The sequence below is a fragment of the Bison bison genome, unplaced genomic scaffold, assembly GCF_000754665.1.
Source record: "Bison bison bison isolate TAMUID 2011002044 unplaced genomic scaffold, Bison_UMD1.0 scf7180017864050, whole genome shotgun sequence".
NCBI classification, from domain to species: Eukaryota; Metazoa; Chordata; class Mammalia; order Artiodactyla; family Bovidae; genus Bison; species Bison bison.
Window position 1 is genome coordinate 4,828,508 of NW_011494622.1, and position 23,489 is coordinate 4,851,996.

Below are 23,489 nucleotides of genomic sequence, written 5' to 3' on the forward strand. Positions count from 1 at the left end.
CAGTCCAGCTCTCACATCCATACATGACCACAGGAAAAACCATAGCCTTGACTAGACAAACCTTTGTTGGCAAAGTAATGTCTCTGCTTTTGAATATGCTATCTAGGTTGGTCATAACTTTCCTTCCAAGGAGTAAGCATCTTTTAATTTCATGGCTGCAGTCACCATCTTCAGTGATTTTGGAGCCCCCCAAAATAAAGTCTGACACTGTTTCCACTGTTTCCCCATCTATTTCCTATGAAGTGATGGGACCGGATGCCATGATCTTCGTTTTCTGAATGTTGAGCTTTAAGCCAACTTTTTCACTCTCCACTTTCACTTTCATCAAGAGGCTTTTTAGTTCCTCTTCACTTTCTGCCATAAAGGTGGTGTCATCTGCATATCTGAGGTTATTGATATGTCTCCTGGCAATCTTGATTCCAGCTTGTGTTTCTTCCAGTCCAGCATTTCTCATGATGTACTCTGCATATCAGTTAAATAAGCAGGGTGACAATATACAGCCTTGACATACTCCTTTTCCTATTTGGAACCAGTCTGTTGTTCCATGTCCAGTTCTAACTGTTGCTTCCTGACCTGCATACAAATTTCTCAGGAGGCAGATCAGGTGGTCTGGTATTCCCATCTCTTTCAGAATTTTCCAGTTTATTGGGTCATATGGTGGTTTTATTCCTAGGTTTTTTTTAAGGAATCTCCATACAGTCTTCCATAGTGGCTGTATCAATTTACATTCCCACCAACAGTGCAAGATCGTTCCCTTTACTCCACACCCTCTCCAGAATTTATTGTTTGTAGTCTTTTTGATGATGGTCATTCTGACCAGTGTGAGGTGATATCTCATTGTAGTTTTGATTTGCATTTCTCTAATAATGAGCAATGTTGAGCATCTTTTCATGTGTTTGTTGGCCATCTGTATGTCTTCTTTGAAGAAATGTCTGTTTAGGTCTTTTCCCCACTTTTTGATTGGGTTGTTTGTTTTTCTGCCATTGAGTTGTATGAGCTGCTTGTATATTTAGGAAATTAATCCTTTGTCAGTTGTTTCATTTGCTACTATTTTCTCCCATTCTGAGGGTTGTCTTTTCACCTTGTTCACAGTTTCCTTTGCTGTGCAAAAGCTTTTAAGTTTAATCAGGTCCCACTTGTTTTTATTTCCATTACTCTAAGAGGTGGGTCATAGAGGATTTTGCTTTTTATGTCATCAAATGTTCTGCCTATGTTTTCCTCTAAGAGTTTTATATTTCTGGTCTTACATTTAGGTCTTTAATCTATTTTGAGTTTATCTTTTTGTATGGTGTTAGGAAGTGTTCTAATTTCATTCTTTTACATGTAGCTGTCCAGTTTTCCCAGCACCATTTATTGAAGAGGCTGTCTTTGCCCCTTTGTATATTCTTGCCTCCTTTGTAAAAAATAAGGTACCCATAGGTGCATGGGTTTATTTCTGGGCTTTCTATCTTGTTCCATTGGTCTATATTTCTGTTTTTGTGCCAGTACCATATTGTCTTGATGACTGTAGCTTTGTAATATAATATGAAGTCAGGAAAGTTGATTCCTTCAGCTCCATTCTTCTTTCTCAAGACTGCTTTGGCTATTTGGGGTTTTTTGTGTTTCCATATGAATTGTGAAATTTTTTTGTTCTGTTCTGTGAAAAATGCCATTGGTAATTTGATAGGGATAGCATTGTATCTATAGATTGCATTTGGTAATATAGTCATTTTCACAATATTGATTCTTCCAACCCAGGAACATGGAATATCTCTCCACCTGTTTATGTTGTCTTTGATTTCTTTCATTAGCATCTTATAATTTTCTGTGTACAGTTCTTTTGCCTCTTTAGGTAAGTTTATTCCTAGACATTTAATTCTTTTTGTTGCAATGGTGAATGGGATTGATCTCTTAATTTCTTTTTGATTTTTCATTGTTAATATATAGAAATACAAGTGATTTCTGTGTATTGATTTTTGTATCTTGCAACTTTGCTAAATTCACTGATTAGCTCTAGTAACTTTCTGATACTATCTTCAGGGTTTTCTATGTACAGTATCATGTCATCTGCAAACAGTGAGAGCTTTACTTCTTCTTTTCTGATCTGGATTCCTTTTTATTTCGTTTTCTTCTCTGATTGCTGTCGCTAGGACCTCCAGAACAATGTTGAATAACAGTGGTGAAAGTGGACACCCTTGTCTTGTTCCTGATCTTAGGAGGAATGCTTTCAGTTTTTTGCCATTGAGAATAATGTTTGCTGTAGGCTTATGGTCTTTACTATGTTGAGGTAGGTTCCTTCTATGCCCATTTTTTAAAGAGTTTTAATCATAAATGGGTGCTGAATTTTGTCAAAGGCTTTTCTGCATCTATTGAGATGATCATATGATTTTTATTTTTCAATTTGTTAATATGGTATATCATATTGATTTGTTTGTGTATATTGAAGAATCTTTGCATTCCTGGAATAAACCCAACTAGATCATGGAGTATGAGCTTTTTGATGTGTTGGTGATTTCTGTTTGCTAAAATTTCGTTGAGGATTTTTGCATCTATGTTCATCCATGATATTGGCCTGTAGTTTTCTTTTTTTGTATTATCTTTGTCTGGTTTTGGTATCAGGGTGATGGTGGCCTCATGGAATGAATTTGGAAGGGTTCCTTCCTCTGCAATTTTTTGAAAGAGTTTTAGGATAAGCATTAGCTCTTCTCTAAATGATAGAATTCTCCTGTGAAGCCATCTGGTCCTGGGCTTTTGTTTTTTGGGAGATTTTTGATCACAGCTTCAATTTCAGAGCTTGTAATTGGGTTGTTCATAATTTCTATTTCTTCCTGGTTCAGTCTTGGAAGATTGAACTTTTCTAAGAATCTGTCCATTTCTTCCAGGTTATCCATTTTATTGCCATATAGTTGTTCATAATAGTCTCTTATAATCCTTTGTATTTCTGCATTGTCTGTTGTAACCTCTCCTTTTTCATTTCTAATTCTGTCAATTTGATTCTTCTCTCTTTTTTTCTTGCTGAGTCTGGCTAAAGTTTTATCAATTTTGTTTATCTTCTCAAAGAACCAGCTTTTAGTTTTATTAATCTTTACTATTGTTTCTTTCATTTATTCTTTCTTTATTTCTGCTCCAATATTTATGACTTCTTTCCTTTTTCTAATTTTGGGGTTTTTTTGGTTCTTCTTTTCCAGTTGTTTTAGGTGTACAGTTAGCTTGTCTACTTGATGTTTTTCTTGTTTCTTGAGGTAGGATTGTATTGCTATAAACTTCCTTCTTAGAACTGCTTTTGCTGCATCCCATAGGTTTTGAGTTGTATTTTCATTGTCATTTATTTCTAGAAATTTTTTGATTTCCCTTTTGATTTCTTCAGTGAGCTATTGTTTATGTAGAAACGTGTTTAAACTCCACGTGTTTGTGTTTCTTATAGTTTTTTTTTCTTGTAAATGATATCTAGTCTCATAGCATTGTGGTTAGAGAAGATTCTTGATACGATTTCAATTTTCTTAAATTTACTGAGGTTTGATTTGTGACCCACAATGTGGTCTATCCTGGAGAACAACAGTCCATGTGCACTTGAGAAGAAGGTATATTCTTCTGCACTTGGATGGAATGTCCAGAAGATATCAGTGAAATCCATCTCATCCTAATGTATCACTTAAGACTTGTGTTTCTTTATTAATTTTCTGTTTTGATGATCTGCCCATTGGTGTGAGTGGGGTGTTAAAGTCTCCTACTATTATTGTGTTACTGTCAGTTTCTCCTTTTATGTCTGTTAGTGTTTGTCTTATGTATTGAGGTGCTCCTATGTTGGATGCATAGATATTTACAATTGTTATGTCTTCCTCTTGGATTGATCCCTTGATCATTATGTAGTGTCCTTCCTTATCTCTTGTAATAATCTTTATTTTAAGGTCTATTTTGTCTGATATGAGGATTGCTACTCCAGCTTTCTTTTGCTTCCCATTTGTATGGAATATACTTTCCCATCCTCTCATTTTCAGTCTATATGTGTCTTTAAGTCTGAAGTGGGTTTCTTATAGACAGCATGTATATGGGTCTCATTTTTGTATCCATTCAACCAGCTTGTGTCTTTTGGTTGGAGCATTTAATCCATTTACATTTAAAGTAACTATTGATATATATGTTCCTATTGCCATTTTCTTAATTGGGGTTGATTTTTGTAGATCTTTTTTCTTCTCTACATCCTGTCATCCCTCAGGGCTTCACACATCTAAGGACACATTTGCTTGTCATAAAGAAGAAATGAAATTTACATGTTTTAAATCATTATTTTATAAACTGACATGCCTTGTATGAATGATCACACTACATCCGAAGAATGGCAGTGGAAACAGAGCAGATGTTACTTCTCTCATCAAAAAAAACAGTTGTAAGCTTTCTTTCGGAATTTTTTTTTAACCCCAGATTTAAGTCATGTTCAACATCTTCACCTCTAAATAGCATTTTCTTATTCATTCCCAAATTTTGAGTGGTTTTATTGTTTATATGTCTTCTGCCAGAGATGGATTCTTTAACTATTAATTCATATAATATGCATTTTTATGAACAAATGCTTTGGCCATTGTATATAGTGCATCTAAATGGCATAGTGTAATTTAATGCCAGTATCTTGAATTAGTCTATTGGAGGATAAAGTTTCTTAAGTTAGGCATGTGACATGGACCATAACAGAGCTGGAAGTCTTGCTCCTATTTAAACCTCCTCATGTGCTTACTATTAGTTTTCCCTAACCATGTGCCCATCTGATGAACAAGTTCCTAAAAAAAAAAGTGAAAAATTCCAACACAATTTGTGTTATGAAAACACCAACATTAAAAGACCACAGAATAGGGAATTCCCTGGAAGTCCAGTGGTTAAGACTCCATCTCCATGCTTCCACTGTGGAGGGTGGAAGGTTGGATCCTTGGTTGAGGAACTAAGATCCCACATGACCCTCATTGTGGCCAAATAAATAGATAAAATGTTAACCTCTTGAAAAAGAAAAAAAAAAAAAGGCCACAGGATAAAAATGTGCTCAGAGTCTTTAAGCTCTGAGTATTGAGAATTGGAGATTTTTACTATAGGAGTCTTTGTACACAGTTATAGTCTTTAACCACAAACTATCCTTGATATAGCTGGATAAATAAATGTTATCAAATTCTCTAAGTGTTAATTACTCCCCAACACTTTATTTTTACTTCATTCTTGACATGAAAATTCTAGAAACAAAGATCCTTAATTTCGTTTTGTTTTTCCTATCCTTTTGAACTCATTGTTCTCAAACATATTTAGTGTAATTTAAAACTCAGTGTTTCTCAATGAAACTCAAATGAAAATAAAATTACGCCCACATCCCAATTAATTCTAAAGGAACCATTTAATTAGAGTTGATTGCTAAATTGGGAACTAGGTCTTATTTGTAACACATCACAGTGCAATATTTGTCTTTTAAAGTATTATTTATGTATTTAAAGTCGACTTAAATCATATGATGAATGCTTATACTTACTTGGATGTCTGAGCCTTAAAATCATAAACAGCTTTTGCAGGCAGTTTCTGAAAAGGAAAGAAATGGTTGATGCTAACTTAAAATTTTGGATTTCCTATTAAAAAATCAGTTTCGTATGAATTAAAGAGAAATGAAACTTGAAGGATTTATTAAACACATACAATGTAAATGATATATGCAATTTATAAGCAAATCAATTGGTTCTTTTTAGATAGTTAAACTATAACAGATGACCTATTCACCATAATTGTTGAATATCACATTTCATCTTAGGGACTAAGGTAAATGTCTGCCATGAAAGGGGAATAAAATGCCTGCAGAGGATTTGGTCCTACGTATAATTTTGGCTTTTCCTGGGATAACCATGGAAGGTCAATTGTTCTGTGTCCTAAGTATTGACACAGCTTCTGAACCATAATTAAAGGACTGGAAAAAGTCACAAAGGAAGTCATTACTCCTTTTACCAAACACTTGTTAACACAGTAGCAAAGAAATATAGCCTAGTTATCATGGAGAGGCTAGTTAGTGGCCAAAAGCATGGGCTTGGTCATTTTGTATTGCCTGGGGAGTTCAGGAACTCTTCAGCACCCAGTAAACCAGCCGCTTATCTTTGAGTCCTGACCAGATTCGACACGAGCCCACACTCATGCTCTGGGGCCCACAGATCTGCCTGGGGCACCTGTAGCTCTTCCTCTCTGATGCCAATCATCCTCTCACCACTCTTTCTCTGAGACTCTGGTGGACTTTGGGCATCCTGGATCATTCCTGACTTTGGATCCTGGATCCATAGGCACTGGATTGTGTTAGACACTGGTAGAGAACTTTCTGGAGTGGCTGACATTCCAGGACCAGCCTTCTGTTTCTATCAAACCTTCATGGCTCCAAGATAGTACAAGCCAGACCGTCAGCCCTGGCTCAGGACCACGGACAAGAGCCAGCAGGCTGGGGGTTCCCAGGAACAGCAGGTTTTTTTTTCAGGGATCCTCCCCAACAAAAGCAGGGCAGCAAAAATTATTTCCATGGAATTTGTATTGATTTGCAGCACAGCTGATAGGACCGTCCCCTTCATCGCTGGGCCAGAAATCTTGATAGGGAAAGCTTTCTTCCTCCAAGGGGTGGCCCAGCTCAAGACTGTTTCAGACAAAGCTATTAATTTATAGGTCAGGTCAAGACTCAGAAAGTCACTCTCAAAAATGGACTACAACTGGGGGAGACGTGCTGCTCAGGTTAGAATGCCGTGGCTTCAAATCCTTTGCTTGGGCTCCAGGGAAAACTAATTTCTAGTTTCTCCATCAACACTTTAATGTTTTTAATCAGGGCTCTTTACTGGTTTTAGACATAACTCTGGCTGGCAAATGCTTTCTCAAGTATATTGTTGAAAAAGACTCAGATGCCACTAAGCAGACTACCTCTTTTTCTGGAGTTCCTCTTCTTTCCCTGGGTGTGGTTCTTCCAAGATCAGTCAGTGTGGCCGAGTAACTCCTAGGGGACTCATGGTCTGTTGGAAAGGACAGGGCCAGAGTGAGTATCCACGTAATCAAAAGCATTTTTCCTGGTGGCAACTATATTCCCCTTCAAACGTGGAGAGATACCACAATGGAAAACACAGGCCTAAAACTCATAGGGAATTACAAAGATGTGATGTAAGACACAAAACAGAGCACTTTTAGAGGAAAAGTATCTAAGATTTCAGAAGTATTATAAATATAAAGGTTTAATTGTTACACTGCTGATATAATTTATGCTGCAGCCTAGGTAATTCAAAGTTACAGGGATTTTTCATCTCAAAGATTTAATACTTGCTGTTCTTTTTGCCACCAGTTTATAATTACTATGATAGAGTCTATAGAAGATGAAGACGGGAGCAACCATTTATAAAAACTGGAGCATGTTATGGAACAATTTAAGGATGTAGTAATGAAAAAAAATATGATGATGGCAGAACTACATCGTGACCGTTCTCTTCTCTCTTTCTCTCTGTGTTTAATGACCTATTGAATCTGAAGATGACATCTTAAGGTTTAAGGCTTAATAGGCCATCATCTATTTGCTTCCTTTGTGTTCAACTATCTTATTAGAAAGTGAATATTTATCCCAAGAAACCAAAGGATAAAAATTTTCTAAACAGAAAGTGTTGTATTGGTGGCCAATGACTTATGAACTGTTGCATTGTTTTCGTTTGCCTTAAAACAAAATATACACAGTTAATTGCATTATAAAGTAAAGATGCAAGTATCTATCTTATGCTTTTATATGTGGAAATGTAAATGATATTGAATAACTGGAAAAGGTAGCTAATTTATGAAAACATTGCATTATGACATGGCTCAATCAGTGAAAATTTCAAGTTGTTGACTGATTTTAAAAATGTAAACTTACTGTTTTTGAAGCATGTCATATGGTGTAAATGAAAACAAACCTAAATCCTAATAAGATAAGAAAATTTGTGCAATAGTTACTAACAGTTGGGTTATATATTCTGCACTCAAATTCTGAATTACATCAATGTGAATTTTGTTTCTGCTACCTACTCATTGTGTGAATTTGGTCAGATTTCTTGTCCTCTTTGTGTATTAATTTCCTCATCTGTAAAACAGGGCTTACAATAATATCTATCATCTAGGTTTATGCTGTGTTATGTAGAAAATGTGTATAAAGCACTTTGGAATGTCTGGTGCATAAAAAATTCTGTGAACAATCCAAGTTTAAGCCTGGAAAATTCATTCCAGCTTCTTAAAATTTACACAGTAAACAAATGCACTTTAAGCATTACTGAAAAGGATTGAATAAAAATATCAAAACATTCTGTGTTTTCCAGTAATGTATACCTGAAAAAATGTCCTCTGTATTTGTCCTTGTGTTCCACTTTAAGGAATCAATGAAAATGAAGTTGAGAGTCACTTTTATCCTAAATAACCTAATTCAAATGTCAGTACAGGATTGTTTTAGCAGAAATAGAAAATAAATTAAATAATGGAGAGGAAGAGAAAATGAATACATGACTGATGGAAATATGACTTTTACATATACAGCTTAAAGATATATTCACAAAAATTTTATCAGTTGTATCTTTTAAAAGAAGAAAGTTATTAAACAAGTTCTATTTATTCTCTTAATTGCCCATCAATTACTACATTACATATTTTGGTTTTGCTTCCTGAGTGTGCTAATTTTTTATCTTCTATATAGAATGTAAGCAAATTATATATTGGGCGAGTGACTAGAAAGTTAATAGAATCAAGGAAAAGATGTTAAACTAGTGATTTTGATTCATTTTACACAATGAAAAAAGAGTTAATGCAAAGTTGTCAGTTTCTTAAGGATACTGATATTCAATTATGATTTGTCTTGAAATTCTTATAAACTGGTAAAATAAGTTTAATTTGTCATTTCTATGTAACAGTTATCTCAACCCCAACATCAAGCTGCAAAACTGTTTATCCCTTTTGATTCTGAATGAGTAAATTTTTGTGATCACTTTAAGCCACACATCAAGTCCAAATATCCCATGAAGAAATGAGAACTAATTCAGTAAGATGTTTTTACAACAAGCATTTGCTTCCCAACACATAATGAACCCAGGTGGTCACCACTCAAGAATGATGAGACGTAGGGATGAAGCATGAGAGAACTGGAGGGTGTGTATGTGAACCACAAGGGAAAGGAAAGGAAAGTCGGTCCACCTTGGAGATGCAGTGCGCTGGCGTGGTCTTGGTGGTGGTAGCTGTTGTTGGTGTCGTCTGGGAAGGAGGCACTGTGAGGCATTCTCCCACAATCGTTCTGGTACAACGGACAATGAATAGCACCTTCTTGAGGCAGTGGGTGAAAAGGCTGGTGCGTGGGGCTCCTTTTTAGGGCTTTGAGCGATGAATTCCTTTCAGGAATATCTGGCAGCAGTTCACTGATAAGACGGTGCAATATACTGTTGTCTGGCAAACTTCCCCTTCTCTTTTCAGCCTTAATTTGGTCGCAAATGTCTTTAAGGGCAGAGTCCAGAGCCTCAAACACAGACGTCTTACATTTCGCCTTTTCCATCTGTTTTTTGGGAGTTGAACTTTTTTTCCTCCGGAAAGGCACGGGACTGACTAGAAACGCCAGTTTAGAAAGGCCACGGTCCATTTCTTGTCTTCTGGGCTCATCAGCGTTTTCGTGTTTAGCTCTTTCGTGTTTTAACATTGTGGTAAATCGAGTGTAGGAGGCAGGGCATCTGCCTTTGCAGGAGCTGATGAGGTGCCGGTGATGCTGGTGGTGATGGTGGTGGTGGTGGTGGCTGGATCCATAAAAACTTTCAGAGGATGTGAAAGAAAAGTGATCAAAATCACTCTCGCTGCAAAAGGATGATCCTTCAATGTGAATGTAATCACTGTGGTCAGACACAACTCCGTCCTGGTCGCTATCAGAAAACTCCACGTGGGTTCTCGGTTGGTCGTCACTGGTGACTTCAATGTGGATGGGCACCAGGGCTTTAGACTTGTAGCTTCGCGGTATCTGAGAAGGGTGTCTACCTTGATTCTCCTCCTCCAGCAAAGACTCAATGGAAAACCGCCTTTGGGGACACAAACCATTCTGTTGCGGCTCTAGGGTTACAGGAGATAACATTTCATCTCCCAAATTTGGCATGGACTTTGACTTCTGAATCAACTTTTCAAATTCAGAAATGCGGGTGGGAACCATGTCCCTGGGCACCTCCTCCGTGGAGGACTGGCTCCATCCATGGAGCAGCCCTTTGTGTTGCTGTTCCTTCTCATACTGCATTATTCTCGACTTGACGGAGCAGATGACTTCAGAGTTCATCAGATCCTTGCGGTTGATGCGGTGCATTTTCTTGTACATCTTTAGGAAGCCCGGGGCGTCGTGGGCCGACCTGTGTCGGAGCCTTGATCTGCCGTTACTGCGGCCCTCCTGGATGTAGGGGGAAGCCCACGTCACGGGGCAGCTCTCCTTGGGGTCCTCCTCGCATAACAGAGAACCCATACTTTCCGACTTGGTTTTCGGGTCAGGCAAGCTGTCGCAGTCATCATTTAAAAGGTCGTCGCAACTACGGGATTTGATTTTGGGGGAGACGGTTTCTTCAGTGCTGCTCCAGACCTCTGCATTTTGCCGGGCCATCTGCCAGCCGTTTTTGAAAGTAATGGCTCTCTGCGAGTCTTGTGGGACATCTAGATGCTGTCTGTAAGTGTTACAGTAATCTAACTCGTGGGAGGGGTGGCCATTGAGCCCTGAGAAACTGCAAAGGGATGGACACGTTTGGCTATCGTCCCCACCTTTTAGTCCAAGGCAGCGTGGTGGAAAAGAGACGTTGGAGAAGTTAAAAGGCTCGTAAAGAGGACAGCATGTCAGTTAGCATCAGATAGCACAGCAAAGAGAAAGCAGTTAGTGGGGTTCAACCCAGACACTGAATGTCATACGTGTAGCTTCAACTTAGAGAAAAAAGTCTAATTCTAAAGCAATAAGCATAGCTTTGCAGACAATAGTTAACCAAACCATATATGAAAAGTAACTGGTATTGCTAAATATATTTATTTCCATTGCATACTTCATCCATCTTTACGCAAATATGGTATGTCAAAAATCTAATAGTACCTCGTAAGCCAATAGCATGACCTGGTAGTGGTTTAAAGGTTTTGTAATTAATACCAAAAATATTATAGATTTAATCATCTTAATAGGATCAGAATTTGAGTCTTATTTGATTTATAATAATACGGACATAAAGAATAACTTACACATTTACGTTTAATTGATACTCCAATAATGATATCAAAGAATTTTTCATGGGCATTATATAGAAAAAGCTATAAGACAGAATATTTTCCAGAATTTCAAAATTAAGTTCAGTTGCTGTGAACTACTACTGCTAATATTTTTCTAAGAAATAAACCAACTAGCACCTTTTTAAACAAATGAATTTACCTCTTTGATTTCTCTACCTTCAACCTCTTATTAGGCAGGTTCCCATAAGGATAACTGGATATATTATAAAACTTTGATCAGAGGTGAATGCATTTGCTTTTTTCCAGGAAAGGTCTTTTTAAAAAATCATTTGCAATATAATAATGTAGAGCTAACCCTGATGGAAATAGTACTTATGGAAATAGTCTTTTCTTTTGTGTTGCTGAGCTAATTAATGAATGACAGACAACATTAAATCTAACGGGACATGTTCTTAAAAATAAGCCTAGTGGAAGAAAATATCTCTGTTGACAGCTCCTGCCTTCCCCAAATTCTTCAAAAGTACATAAACACATTAAGTAGCTAAGTAGTATTTGGGAAGGGAAGTTAACAGCCCCCAGGATAAAAGCAAAGATCTAAAGTAATCAGAAAGAATCCTTTTAACTTTTTGGAGGGATCCAAGCATAGTAAGTCAATGGCATTTCATGACCTATTGGTTTCTTTAGGATATTTGTTTGTATAAATGAGTAGAATCTGGTAAGAGTGCTTCTGATAATTTGAGGAATGGTATATTGAAAGGGACTTCCTCCCTCTGAATGCTGGAATCTGGATCTTCCAGCAAGTACAGCTTTACTAGGTCATGGACAAGAGCTAGCACCTCCTGCCTATCCAGAGCGCAGTCATCAGAACCAAAAATCCTTTCTCACAAACCAGCTAACTCCTAGCTTTACTTTTATGTGGCAGCACTTTCAGTGCCTGCCTTTGGTATGTGTAGCTGAATCTCTGCTACTGTATGGAAACTTCATTTACAGCTCACTTTCTTCCACACTTCAAATTGCTTCTCTCTTCTGTTTCAACCCCAGAGGGCTGGAAAAGACCTTGGGTCCCAAAATCGTAGGTACCTATGGATGCTGGTTCAATCCTAGGTTTCTGTTTTGGGACTATTCTTGTTACAGCTGCAGTAATATGTAACTAAACAGAGATTTGAAGTAGTGACTGCTCCCTTTCAACACAACTCACTAAACTTCCAGAGAGGAGACAGGCCATATAGAAAAATGGCTTGTTGATAAACAAACTCCACAATAATGGACTGTTGTGAATTGAACACCATGTTACATACGGAACATGGATATTCTACTGTATGTATGAATACTGACTAAAATATAAACCAAGTGATTAAAGAAACAACTTTCATAGGTTAGACAAACTTTTGTCTAGAATTAAATAATTAAAAAAAAAACCCACCCAATTTATGTTTTAGGCAACAATGCTCTCTGTTGCTACTACTAATTTCTATTCTATAACTCTGATTAATTTTACTAGTTGTAGTAACATTAGAAAATTTTGACAGTATGCAAATGTTTGTAAATGTAATCTTTTAATAGCCTGACCATACATTCTTTGATACTTTAAATTTGTTCCAAATAACACACATGATATATTTGGAGACAAGAAAAGTATTAACAGATGAGAGTCAGAGTCCTTTAAGCCATTCAGAAGGTTCATCATCCTGACTTAGTCTGTGTATAGGAAAGCTATTGTTTTGAAACTATATTTTATTAAAATACTAACCCTAACCATCTCTGGGTGGTCATCATTGGACCAGCTCTCCCAAGGTTAAAACTTGAACTAGTAAATTATTTACACGCCATTTATTGCCACTCACCTTTTGCTCTTGACGGAGAAGAAGGAGAAGAACTAATGAAGGATTTTGTCAGTGTGGTGCTTGATCCTGGGAGGTCTGCTCTGCCTGGGCTAGTGCTCCTTGCACTCGGGTCCCCCAGGCCCCTGGGCTGCCCTACCGCAGGCTCGCTCCTCCGCCTTTTCCTAAAGTCGCTGGCCATGCTTGCAGAACTGCAAGAAGGAATTGGCTTCAGTTTGGCTGGTGTTGCAGGGATTCAAATGTGAACCAGAAAGATAGTGGAAGGTGCTAGAGGTGGCCACAGAATGACTCTCACCCTTCATCCCCCAAACTGCATTTTTTGGAATTCATTCCTTAATAAAAAAAACTATTTCTTTACGGTCACCTCTTTGAAAATTAACAGGCTCATCTGCAAAGAGTGACAGATGCATTTCTTTCTTTACTATTTGGATATCTTTTCTTTTTCTTTTTTTGTTTTGTTTGATTGCTGTGGTTAGGACTTCCTAGACTTTATTTTTCAGAACAGTTTCATGTTTATAGAAAAACTGATTGGAAAGTACAGAGAGTTCCCATGTACTCCCTTTCTCTTGCACACAGTTTCGCCTGTTATTATCATCTTTGTTAGTGTGGTACATTTCTTGCAGTTGATGAATCATATCAGTATATTATTATTCAATGTAATTAAAGCCCATAGTTTATATTAGGGTCCTTGTTTTCTGTTGAACATCCTATGGGTTTGACGAATGTATGACAACATACACACATACATACATCCCTCACTATTGTATCATATAAAGTAGTGTCATTACCATAAAAATCCCCTGGGCTCACCCCCTCCATCCCTGCCTCCCGATGACACCTGGTGGCCACTGATCTTTTTATTGTTTCTAGTTTTCCCTTTTCCAGAATGTCATGTAGTTGGAATCAGGAGTATACAATGTTTTCAGATTAGCTTCTTTCGTTTAGCAGTGTGCTCTTAAGTACCTCCATGTCCTTTCATTGCTGGATAGCTCATTTCTTCATATCATTGAATAATATTCCATTATATGGATGTGCCATTGTTTATCCATTCTCCTATTGAAGGACACCTTGGTCGCTTCCGCATTTTGCCAATTATGAATAAAGCTACTGTAAAATCCATGTACAGGTTTTTGTATGAACATAAGTTTATAATCACCATTTAAAGTAAAATATTCTCCTATTAGAGTAGTATTTTGTTACTGACAATTCAGTGCTATGATTTGTACCATACGTTTTTTCTCTATATAGAGGAGTTGCGCCAACATGAATATATCCAGAGGAGGGATGCCAAAATGGAAGAGATGACTGGAAAGAAGGAGGAAATCTGATAAGACCAATTTCTCTTACTTCAAGCTTTCCATAAGGTTTTTCCTAATCATCTTAGCTTTAAAAATCTTACACTGCAATTCCAACATTTAATTAATGAATAACCAATAATCTGGTCATCAAATAAACTATTTAGAGTCCTTTCACTTAGTTGTATTAAAAGATGCTGATAGCCTGTAAGGGCAGATTTTTTTTTTTATCATGGTTCTGAGTACAGCATTGTTTAAGACAAACATTAATGAACGAATATGTACATCACATAGCATGCTGTCTGTCAAATCATTAGATACAATTCCACCACCACCAGCAGCAACTGTATAACAGGTCCTATGACCAAAGTATGCTATTTACTGACATTATTGTCTTATACAGCATGCGTGCACAGTAACCTATGAGGTATTTCAGTGTTTTACAAATAAATGGAACCTACAGACTACGCATGTATAGAGGTGGAGCCAGACCTTGGAATTTGTCTGCATTCTTCCAAAGAGGATGCCCATCTTCTATTATTATCCTGTCAGGGTCTGTGTGTCTTTATTGAAGTTAGATTAGAACTCTAAAATTCAAATATTCTAGGTACATACATAATTGCACAAGACGTAAAAGGAGGGGTTTGGTGAGCTCTTTTCTTAGTGACCTTAATGCTGTTAAATGGCATGCATGATAATGTACAAAGGATCCAGTTTACCACGTTTTTCATTTATGTTGATAGAAACTTGCAGAAGGGCAAATTATTGTTGAATATTTGTTGCTGATGATATGATATGGCTGGGAGTCTGCGTTTTTCAGTATTGTCACTGAATTGTGTCTGAAGTTCTGTAGTACTTTAAGGTAAGGGTGATATTGAAGGCCTACAAACAGAACTTGCCTTGGTAGTCTCTTAGCACAGTTAGGACCTACAGGTAATTTGGGTTCAGTTATACTTTGAACTGTGGTGTTGGAGAAGACTCTTGAGAGTCCCTTGGACTGCAAGGAGATCCAACCAGTCCATTCTGAAGGAGATCAGCCCTGGGATTTCTTTGGAAGGAATGATGCTAAAGCTGAAACTCCAGTACTTTGGCCACCTCATGTGAAGAGTTGACTCATTGGAAAAGACTCTGATGCTGGGAGGGATTGGGGGCAGGAGGAGAAGGGGACGACAGAGGATGGAATGGCTGGATGGCATCACCGACTCGATGGACGTGAGTCTGAGTGAACTCCGGGAGATGGTGATGGACAGGGAGGCCTGGTGTGCTGCGATTCATGGGGTCGCAAAGAGTCGGACACAACTGAGTTACTGAACTGAACTGAACTGATACTTTGTCCCTTGCTGACTGTGTAAACCTGGCATGCTATGAAGCCTAAGTTTCCATTTACTAGAGATAAAATGTAGATAATAGTACTTAATTCATAATTACGGCTTGAGTATATTTTATGTACTTAGAATGCCTGGTATATGGTAAGTTCTCATTTATCAGTTATAACAGTATTTCTAGGCCTTCCCTGGTGGCTCAGTGGTAAAGAACATGCCTGACAATGCAGTAGACACAGGAGATGTGGGTTCGATCTTTGGGTTGGAAAGATCCCCTGGAGAAGGAAATGGCAACTTGCTCCAGTATTCTTGCCTGGGAAATCCCATGGACAAAGGATCCTGGTGGGCTACAGTCCATGGAGTTGCACACAACGACTCCATGGTATTTTGAAATGTGTGGTCAGAGTATAATGAACAAATATATGCAGAACATAATTTATAAAATTGTTTATCATTTACTACAGTTTTAAAAAATGTATCCTCATCATATCATCTAACAGTATGGAAAATTAGATGTTTATAATCCTTATCTAAGGAGAAGACAACTGAGTATGGAGGAGACAGGAAAGGCAAGAGTTTCTCGGCCTGTAAAGTGACCTAGAATTATTTCACTTAAACTTTATACATTCTTGAATATTTCCTCATATAAAATGATGCAGAAACAAGTTAACACAATTTCATGAATTATGGTGCTTAAAGGATAAAAAATTTATCATTACTATTTCACTGAAAAAGAAACTACTGGCATAAAATATTTTGGTTGCATAATGTAAGGAGATTTAAAAAATTTTTCATTTGGAGAATAACTGCTCTACAATGTTATGTTGGTTTCTGCTGTACAACAATGTGAATCAGCTCCAAGTACACACATATGTCCTCCCTTTTGAGCCTCCCTCCCCACCTCACCGCCTGTAAAGAGATTCTTACCTAGTGGGTCTTTCCAGGCTTCTGTCTATAGAGGATTGATACAATGAGGCCTGTTAAGACAGAAGGGTAGTTAACATGAAAATTTTTACCTTGGCAAAATTTTGTGTATCCCTGGTATTAGGTATTCTAAAAAGAATATTGTCAAAATTGACATTAAAAATACCAATTATGGGCATTAAATTGTTTTCCCAAAAAGAAGTCATGAAGCCTAATTTCTACTTTCCTCTTATCTACTTTTTCATCTGATATACAATTTGAGGGGAGTTGGTTCCAGGAGCTCCCCAAGGATACCAAAAATCTGAAGATCTCAAGTCCCTTATGTTCAATGGTGTACTATTTGCATATAACTTACCCACATATTTTGTATACTTAAATCATCTCTAGATTACTTATAATACCTAATGCAATGTAAATGCTATAGAAATAGCTGCTAGCATGGCAAATTCAAGTTTCGCTTTTTGGATATTTCTGGATTTTTTTTTGTGTGTGTGTGGGGAAAATATATTTGTCCCTAAGTTGGTTGAATCCATGAATGTGGAACCTACAAATATGGAGGGCCAACTGTACTTTTCTCTGTGTAACTAAAAATATTCATAAATCAAACATTGCCTAGGGTGAGAAAAAGAAAAATTACCCCTTCATGTAGAAACAGACTATAAATAGAAATTTCTCACATAAAGAAATGGTTTGATGTTTAAAGAAGTATTTGTAGCCATCATTCAATCCTTATAAAGCATAAATCTTTATACGTTTTTGTCATATTGCCAGGTGTAATTTTTATGTAGACATAAAATTTAAGCAGGACTTCTTTCGTCTGTCAACATAAACATGACTTTTTAAATAAAAAAACCACAGAATTTGGTTTGAAATTAAACTACCTGGTCCTTGAATCAGGTACAGATTTGTATCTTTGCAATTATTTACATTCAGGGTTAGGTTAAAATAGAATATTTAATGAATCAAAGTATAAACTTTTCTTTAAAAGTGGACTTTTAATCTTTTAGTCAGAAAAGCAGCTTTCAGTTGTCCATGGATATAGAACAAAGAAAAATAGATACTATAAATTTGATAAATAATTCCAAATGCTTATTGTACACACCATTTTCATACTCCTTCATTCTGAACAATACAATGAAATATATATTAACAATTTTTTGTTAGACATGGATTTGAGAGGCAAGTAGTTGTGGTATGATGTATGATGTCTAGGATGTCTAGGAAAATGCATACCAAGTATGTGTGTATATATACTCACAAGCCCCATTACACACAACTTTAAAATATCTTCTATTAACTATTATTTTCATTTATACTGAATGAGAATGGAATTGCCCCCAAACAAACAAAGCATCCCTATGCAAGAGAATACTACTCCCTCTTTTTAGACGGAGAAAAAGCATATATAAAATACTTAGATTCTGAGGTTCTCAACAAATAAAAAGATAGAAAAAAAAATTGGTCTGCTAACCGGGTAAGTTTAATGACTGTTTTAACTTGCTACTGTAAATTGGATATTGGCAGGGTGGAAAGATAAATACAAATAAGAAGGATGGAAAACAAGTAAATAAATAAAACCAGATAATTATATTCTGATTTATAAATATTAGTTTTTCATGTTTGCAGAAGAGCAGCACCAAAGAGCCTCAGAACATCTGTGTGGTTCACAGCTTTCATGGGACACCCAACCACAGTGCCCAGTTGGTCAAAAAAAGTGTCCATGTGTGGACACTCTTAGAATACCCTTAAAGTGATCAGAAACTTTGAATCACTAGCTTGAGATGAGCCTAAACAGTATTGTAATATGAAATAAAATATAGTGTAAGAAGCGAAGACTCCATGCTGTTAATTTGTGTTTTAGACTTATGCTAAGAAGCTAAAATTATTCCTCCATATGCTGGTTTCCACAAGGTAAAATAAACTGAAACCAGTATTGTGATGTATGCTCAAAGGAAATGGTTCAGTATTAAATTATAAGGAAGCAATAAGAAGTTTAGATAGATGACTAAGAGAAAACTTTGTATATGATTGGTACTCATTCTGAAATGGAAATTGTCTTCAGAGAGGAGGTACCTGTCTTATCTATATAATGTACTGAGTATTTACATTTTACCATTATTTTAATACACCCAAATGAAGGGCATTTAATAAAGTACAGACATTGAGTCTAAGTGATCATGTGGTTAAACTTTGCTTAAAAATCCTTACTTGTTTCTTATTAATGTCAGTTTCTCACTTATACTTATGGATTAAAAATGTGTTATTCGTGGCATATACTAGGCACTGAATAAAAAATGGTAGCTAGGTTGATGTTCAATCAATTACAAATTTTACCAGAAATGTTTTACATGAGGTTATTAGAGACAGAATTCAGTACCTTATCAGAGTATTTTTTAACACTGAAAAACCATGATGTGAAATTAATAATATAGTTAATATGCTATCAGAACAAATAACACCCTCTTCTCAGTCCCAAAGAGAAGATGAAAATTAGTTTAAATATCCAAGTGCGTCTATATGTGATATTTTCATCACTATCATTAACATTACAGAATGCATAAATTAATTTTCTACTATTTTTACACCAAGTATTATTATGTAATATTAATTATAGAAATGTATTTTATAGAAATCTATAATTATTAAGGAATAGTATAACTTGTATAATAGTATAAACAAATAAAACAAATAATTTGTATCTAAAAGGTTTTAGTTCTTAGTACATCTCTTGGAAGTGCTAAGAAGTATGGTATAAAGGAAGTTTAGGAGATGTTTTCTATCTTTAATTTGCCATCATATTATCATCTAGTTTTGAATGTATTTCTTAAAATAGTTGGACTCTACCTTTCTTGACTGAAAAATGAGTGGGTTAGACATGGTGATCTCTGAATTCCATCTCAGTTCCCAATGAACTGTCTTAATAATATCCTGGAAATATTTGGCCAGGATATCTAAGAGAAATATGTGACCTTATCGAATTCTGAAGTAAATCCTTTGTTTGTATGTTGAAATGATACTCTTTCTTCAGATTCTATATAACTTTTTATTTAATATATAAATATTTATACACTTCTCTGTTTTAACATACACTCTGATGCGTACCTCAGGGAGAGTCATTGGAATTGCAGATTGCTCTAAATAGTTGGGTATCTTCTCCTGCAACTGTGCCTGCAATTCCAGTTATCACCATCATGTGTCAGTAGTACATCCCACAGCATAGGTCTCCTACTAGTTTTATTTTCTAATTGAATATATTTAATTGAATTAAGACTTTTTGATGAAAATATTGTTTTTTTAATTTATTTAGGATCACAGAGAAACTACTCTGTAAAAACTACTGCAAAAGCCAGTTCATTCACTTTGCTCTCATCCAGCTGCGTCTATAAATTCCCAGGGAGGTTTTTTGTTTCTTATTAGCTAATGTTTAAACCACCATCACTTTTGTTTATGTCTATTAATGAGTCCTAAATCTACTTTCCAAAATAATTTCATTCTTCTTTGCAAAGAAGAAGCTTTTGGCTCTGTATAATTTCTTATACTCTTTTTGACTAATTCAAATAATACTTTACATTGCCAGGCATAATATTTTTTTATGTATCAGATTGTCATGAACATCATATACAGAGATGGAAAATACATTTCATCTCATGTGCCAGTGGTAATCTAATCTATTATAGTGGCTTCCTGGATCACAGCATTGAGAAGGATCCGTAATGTCTGCCAAGGGCGTAGTAATGTTTGCCTAGGAAGTCGTAATATGTGTGCCAATTATTTGTCAGTCCTATTCTTGATTTTATCTGATGTTAAAATCTAGAAATTGTATCTGTGAAAAATAAAGAATTGAAATAAATTTTAGGAATATATGAGACATAACAAATCTGATTATGGGACTTCCCCAGTGGTCCAGTGGTTAAGATTACATGTTTCCACCATAGGGGATGTGATTTTGATCCCTGATTAGGGAATTTCCTTGTGCCACATAGTATGGCAACCAAAAAAAAAATCTGATCATCTAAGAGTCTAAACTGTCATTCTGTACCTCCAAGCATGATGATAAAATGGCTCTGAGGAGATTTCCGGCAGTATTTTATTCAGTATAATCAGATATAAGCAATAATGCTTTTTGATTATCACACTCAGATACCAGGATGCATTGAATAGTTCACCTGAAAGTAGCGATTGGCATGATTGTTCACCTAAAGAGCCAACAACTGTGATGTAATTAATGTCCAAGCAGTGATACTGGATACAACACAATGGTGCAAAGATAGATTTTAAAAAACAGGTTATAGATACTTTAGTGACTCGTAAAACATGGATGTTCAGAATCACAGTAACAGCTCCCAAGAAAGAAATCTGAAAAAGAAAGTAATTTGTTTTTTTACCTCATTGGAAACACGAGGAGAATGATCTTGAACATAGTCCAGAGCCTTTTTGGGAGGCTGGGTGTAGATGCACCACATAAGCAGAAGTGTAGAGATGGAATGGAGGAGAATCAATGGCAGCAAGGAATGACCATGTGGGAAAGGTGACAACAGTTAGAGCCTGGCCGACAGCATCAGATACACACAAAAGAGCGACACGAACGGAGCAAAACGGCGAGGCGGGGGCCGGGGGCCCAGGAGGAGGAGTGCAATGCTCGCAAATATTTTCAAGCACTGGGCAAAATCACGAGTGATTTGATTAGTATAAACTCATTTCATCAAACCAAAATTAGCACTCCTAGTCTCTAGCCGCAGAGGAATGCAAGGTACATTAAAGAAACACCGAAGGAGCAGGTGGATAGCATGCTGGTGAGTTTCCACGTGTAGCTGAAAATGATTGTAGAAAAATGGTGACAATTTAGGCTCAGAACAGAAATTGGTTCTATCCCCTGTGAACTGTCTATAATCAACAGTAATGACAACACATTTAAATTAAAGCTGGGAAATTTTTTTTCTCTAAAGTGAAATGCATTTATGTGAGTTGTTGCTGTTTTAGTCACTATGTTGTGTCCTAATCTTTTGTGATCCCATGGACTGCAGCCCACCAGGTTCCTCTGTCCATGGAATTTCCCAGCAAGAATACTGGAGTGGGTCACCATTTCCTTCTCCAGGGGATCTTCCCAACTCAGGGATCGAACCCAGGTCTCCTGCATTGGCAGGTGGATTCTTTTACCACTGAGCCACCTGGGAAGCCCAATTTATGTGAATACTTAGATACAAATTAGGGAAAATATTCTTCCTATTACTTATAGAAATTCTAAAAAATATTTGGTTTATATTCATTTACAGTCACTTTTGATCCAGTTCAATAAGATATAATGAGTCTAATCAAGTCTCCTTTGCATTTTAATGGATAAAAGGAACTAACCACTATAACCACCTAGTATATAATACATGGTCAGTATATGAGTGTATAAATCAGTACATGATATGATAAAAGAAAGATTTACTAAAACTTCTATGCAGTGCATTCAGTATGTTCTTCAGGCATGTAAAATTCAGAAACACCAATGAAAGTATAAAAACTGTGTAGTTGACAGACATCAAATGCACGGCTATTGGCATCTGCACTTCCCCAATAAAATTTGAGTTGATAGAGGAAATTGTTATTTGAAGCTTGGGTCAACTCTTTATCCCAGACTAAGCAATTCTTATTGGTGGGGTTTTGGGGACTAGAGATGTGATTTTCAGTAGCAGGAGGGGATATCAAGGTCCACAGGGTTTCCTTGTTTTTCCCTTTCTTTTCATGCTAAGACCAAATGAGACATTTTATGGTGGTGATATTCTAGCAGTATATTATAGTAGGGATTTCCCAGGATGTTTGTTTTTTGTTTGTTTTTTGATAGGTCTGGATTAACTTCTGACTCTGCCAGTTGCTATCTTGGGCAAATTAATTAACCCTCTGGCCTCTGGTTTTTTCTTACTGGAGGGATGCTGTGAGGTCTCTCTGAGATCACACAGAACAGGCCCTCTGCAGGTGCTTGGTGATTCCAAAGCAAACAGAAGCTATCATCATAGTAATTTTTATTATCGTAAATTTCACGGGATGCTCTTCTGATTGAATTAGACCTAAATGGACTGTAAACAAATACAAATCTTCTATCAAGAATTGTCTGACTATGGGAAGACAGATACTGGTTCAACATTTTGAATTTGCAATTCGATATAAAGTAATCCTAATGTATGATTTGGTGGGGGAAAAAAAGAACTATATAGGCAGTGTCTGAACATGTTTAACCATTTGGTAGAGAAGTAAGTGTGAGCTAAGCTGTACCAAGTTTGTGTATATAGAATATACTTTTTTCAGTGGTTTTTGGTGTCTATAGAATTCAGCTCTTATTCTCTAAATGACACCTATCTCTTCTGATAACAATTATGTTTTAAAAATCAAACAACATTCTCCTAATTGTTTTATATTAACAGTCTAGCCTCACTTACCGGGCGTCCAAACTCCAGTTCTGAAAAGAATTTATACCAGGGCTCATTTTCTAAATCTATGTCATCTGGATTTATGCGATCAGTCTGGAGCAGATGTGAAGGAAAAGGGAAGGAAAAGTCACACTGAGCTAAGTGAGGGCAACGCTGTGAGGCATGAAAAACACACACGTTCGCACATAAACATGCATCAACTTTCATCCAACAAATCTCAGCCAGAGAGAACAGAGGAGGTAAAGTAAAATGAGTCACTTTAGGATATGAAGATTTAGCTTCGAGGGCGTCACTTAGGCCCTCGTTGTTTTCTCTGCCATCATTTCTGGTTTTCTCCTTAGCTGGATGCATAAACTATGACAGACTCTCTGTGACAGTGAGGTTGAGCACTGATAGCCCAGCAAGGTATTAAAACAGGCTCAACTCCGTCCCCAGGTAGCTCTTCTGGGCGAGTGCCTCCATCGCCCCTGCCCTCAGGGGTGCCAGTGAGTGAGC

The 23,489-nt window shown here is 36.7% G+C and overlaps 1 protein-coding gene across 18 annotated transcripts in view; it reads right to left on the reverse strand.

The window, feature by feature from the left end:
* The window catches only part of SORBS2 (sorbin and SH3 domain containing 2), a 213,000-nt gene that overhangs the window by 30,368 nt on the left and 159,143 nt on the right, over positions 1-23,489 (reverse strand). For 14 of the 18 annotated variants that reach the window (XM_010835788.1, XM_010835789.1, XM_010835797.1 and 11 more), the window contains 5 exons: positions 20,967-21,023; positions 16,585-16,634; positions 13,044-13,231; positions 6,895-6,983; positions 5,486-5,532 (listed from right to left, as the gene is read on the reverse strand). In XM_010835788.1, the coding sequence (XP_010834090.1) occupies positions 5,486-5,532; positions 6,895-6,983; positions 13,044-13,231; positions 16,585-16,634; positions 20,967-21,023 (431 nt within the window). Of the gene's footprint in view, positions 1-5,485; positions 5,533-6,894; positions 6,984-9,168; positions 10,750-13,043; positions 13,232-16,584; positions 16,635-20,966; positions 21,024-23,489 lie in introns of all 18 variants that reach the window. The other 4 variants (XM_010835801.1, XM_010835802.1, XM_010835799.1 and 1 more) reach the window with 2 other exon arrangements.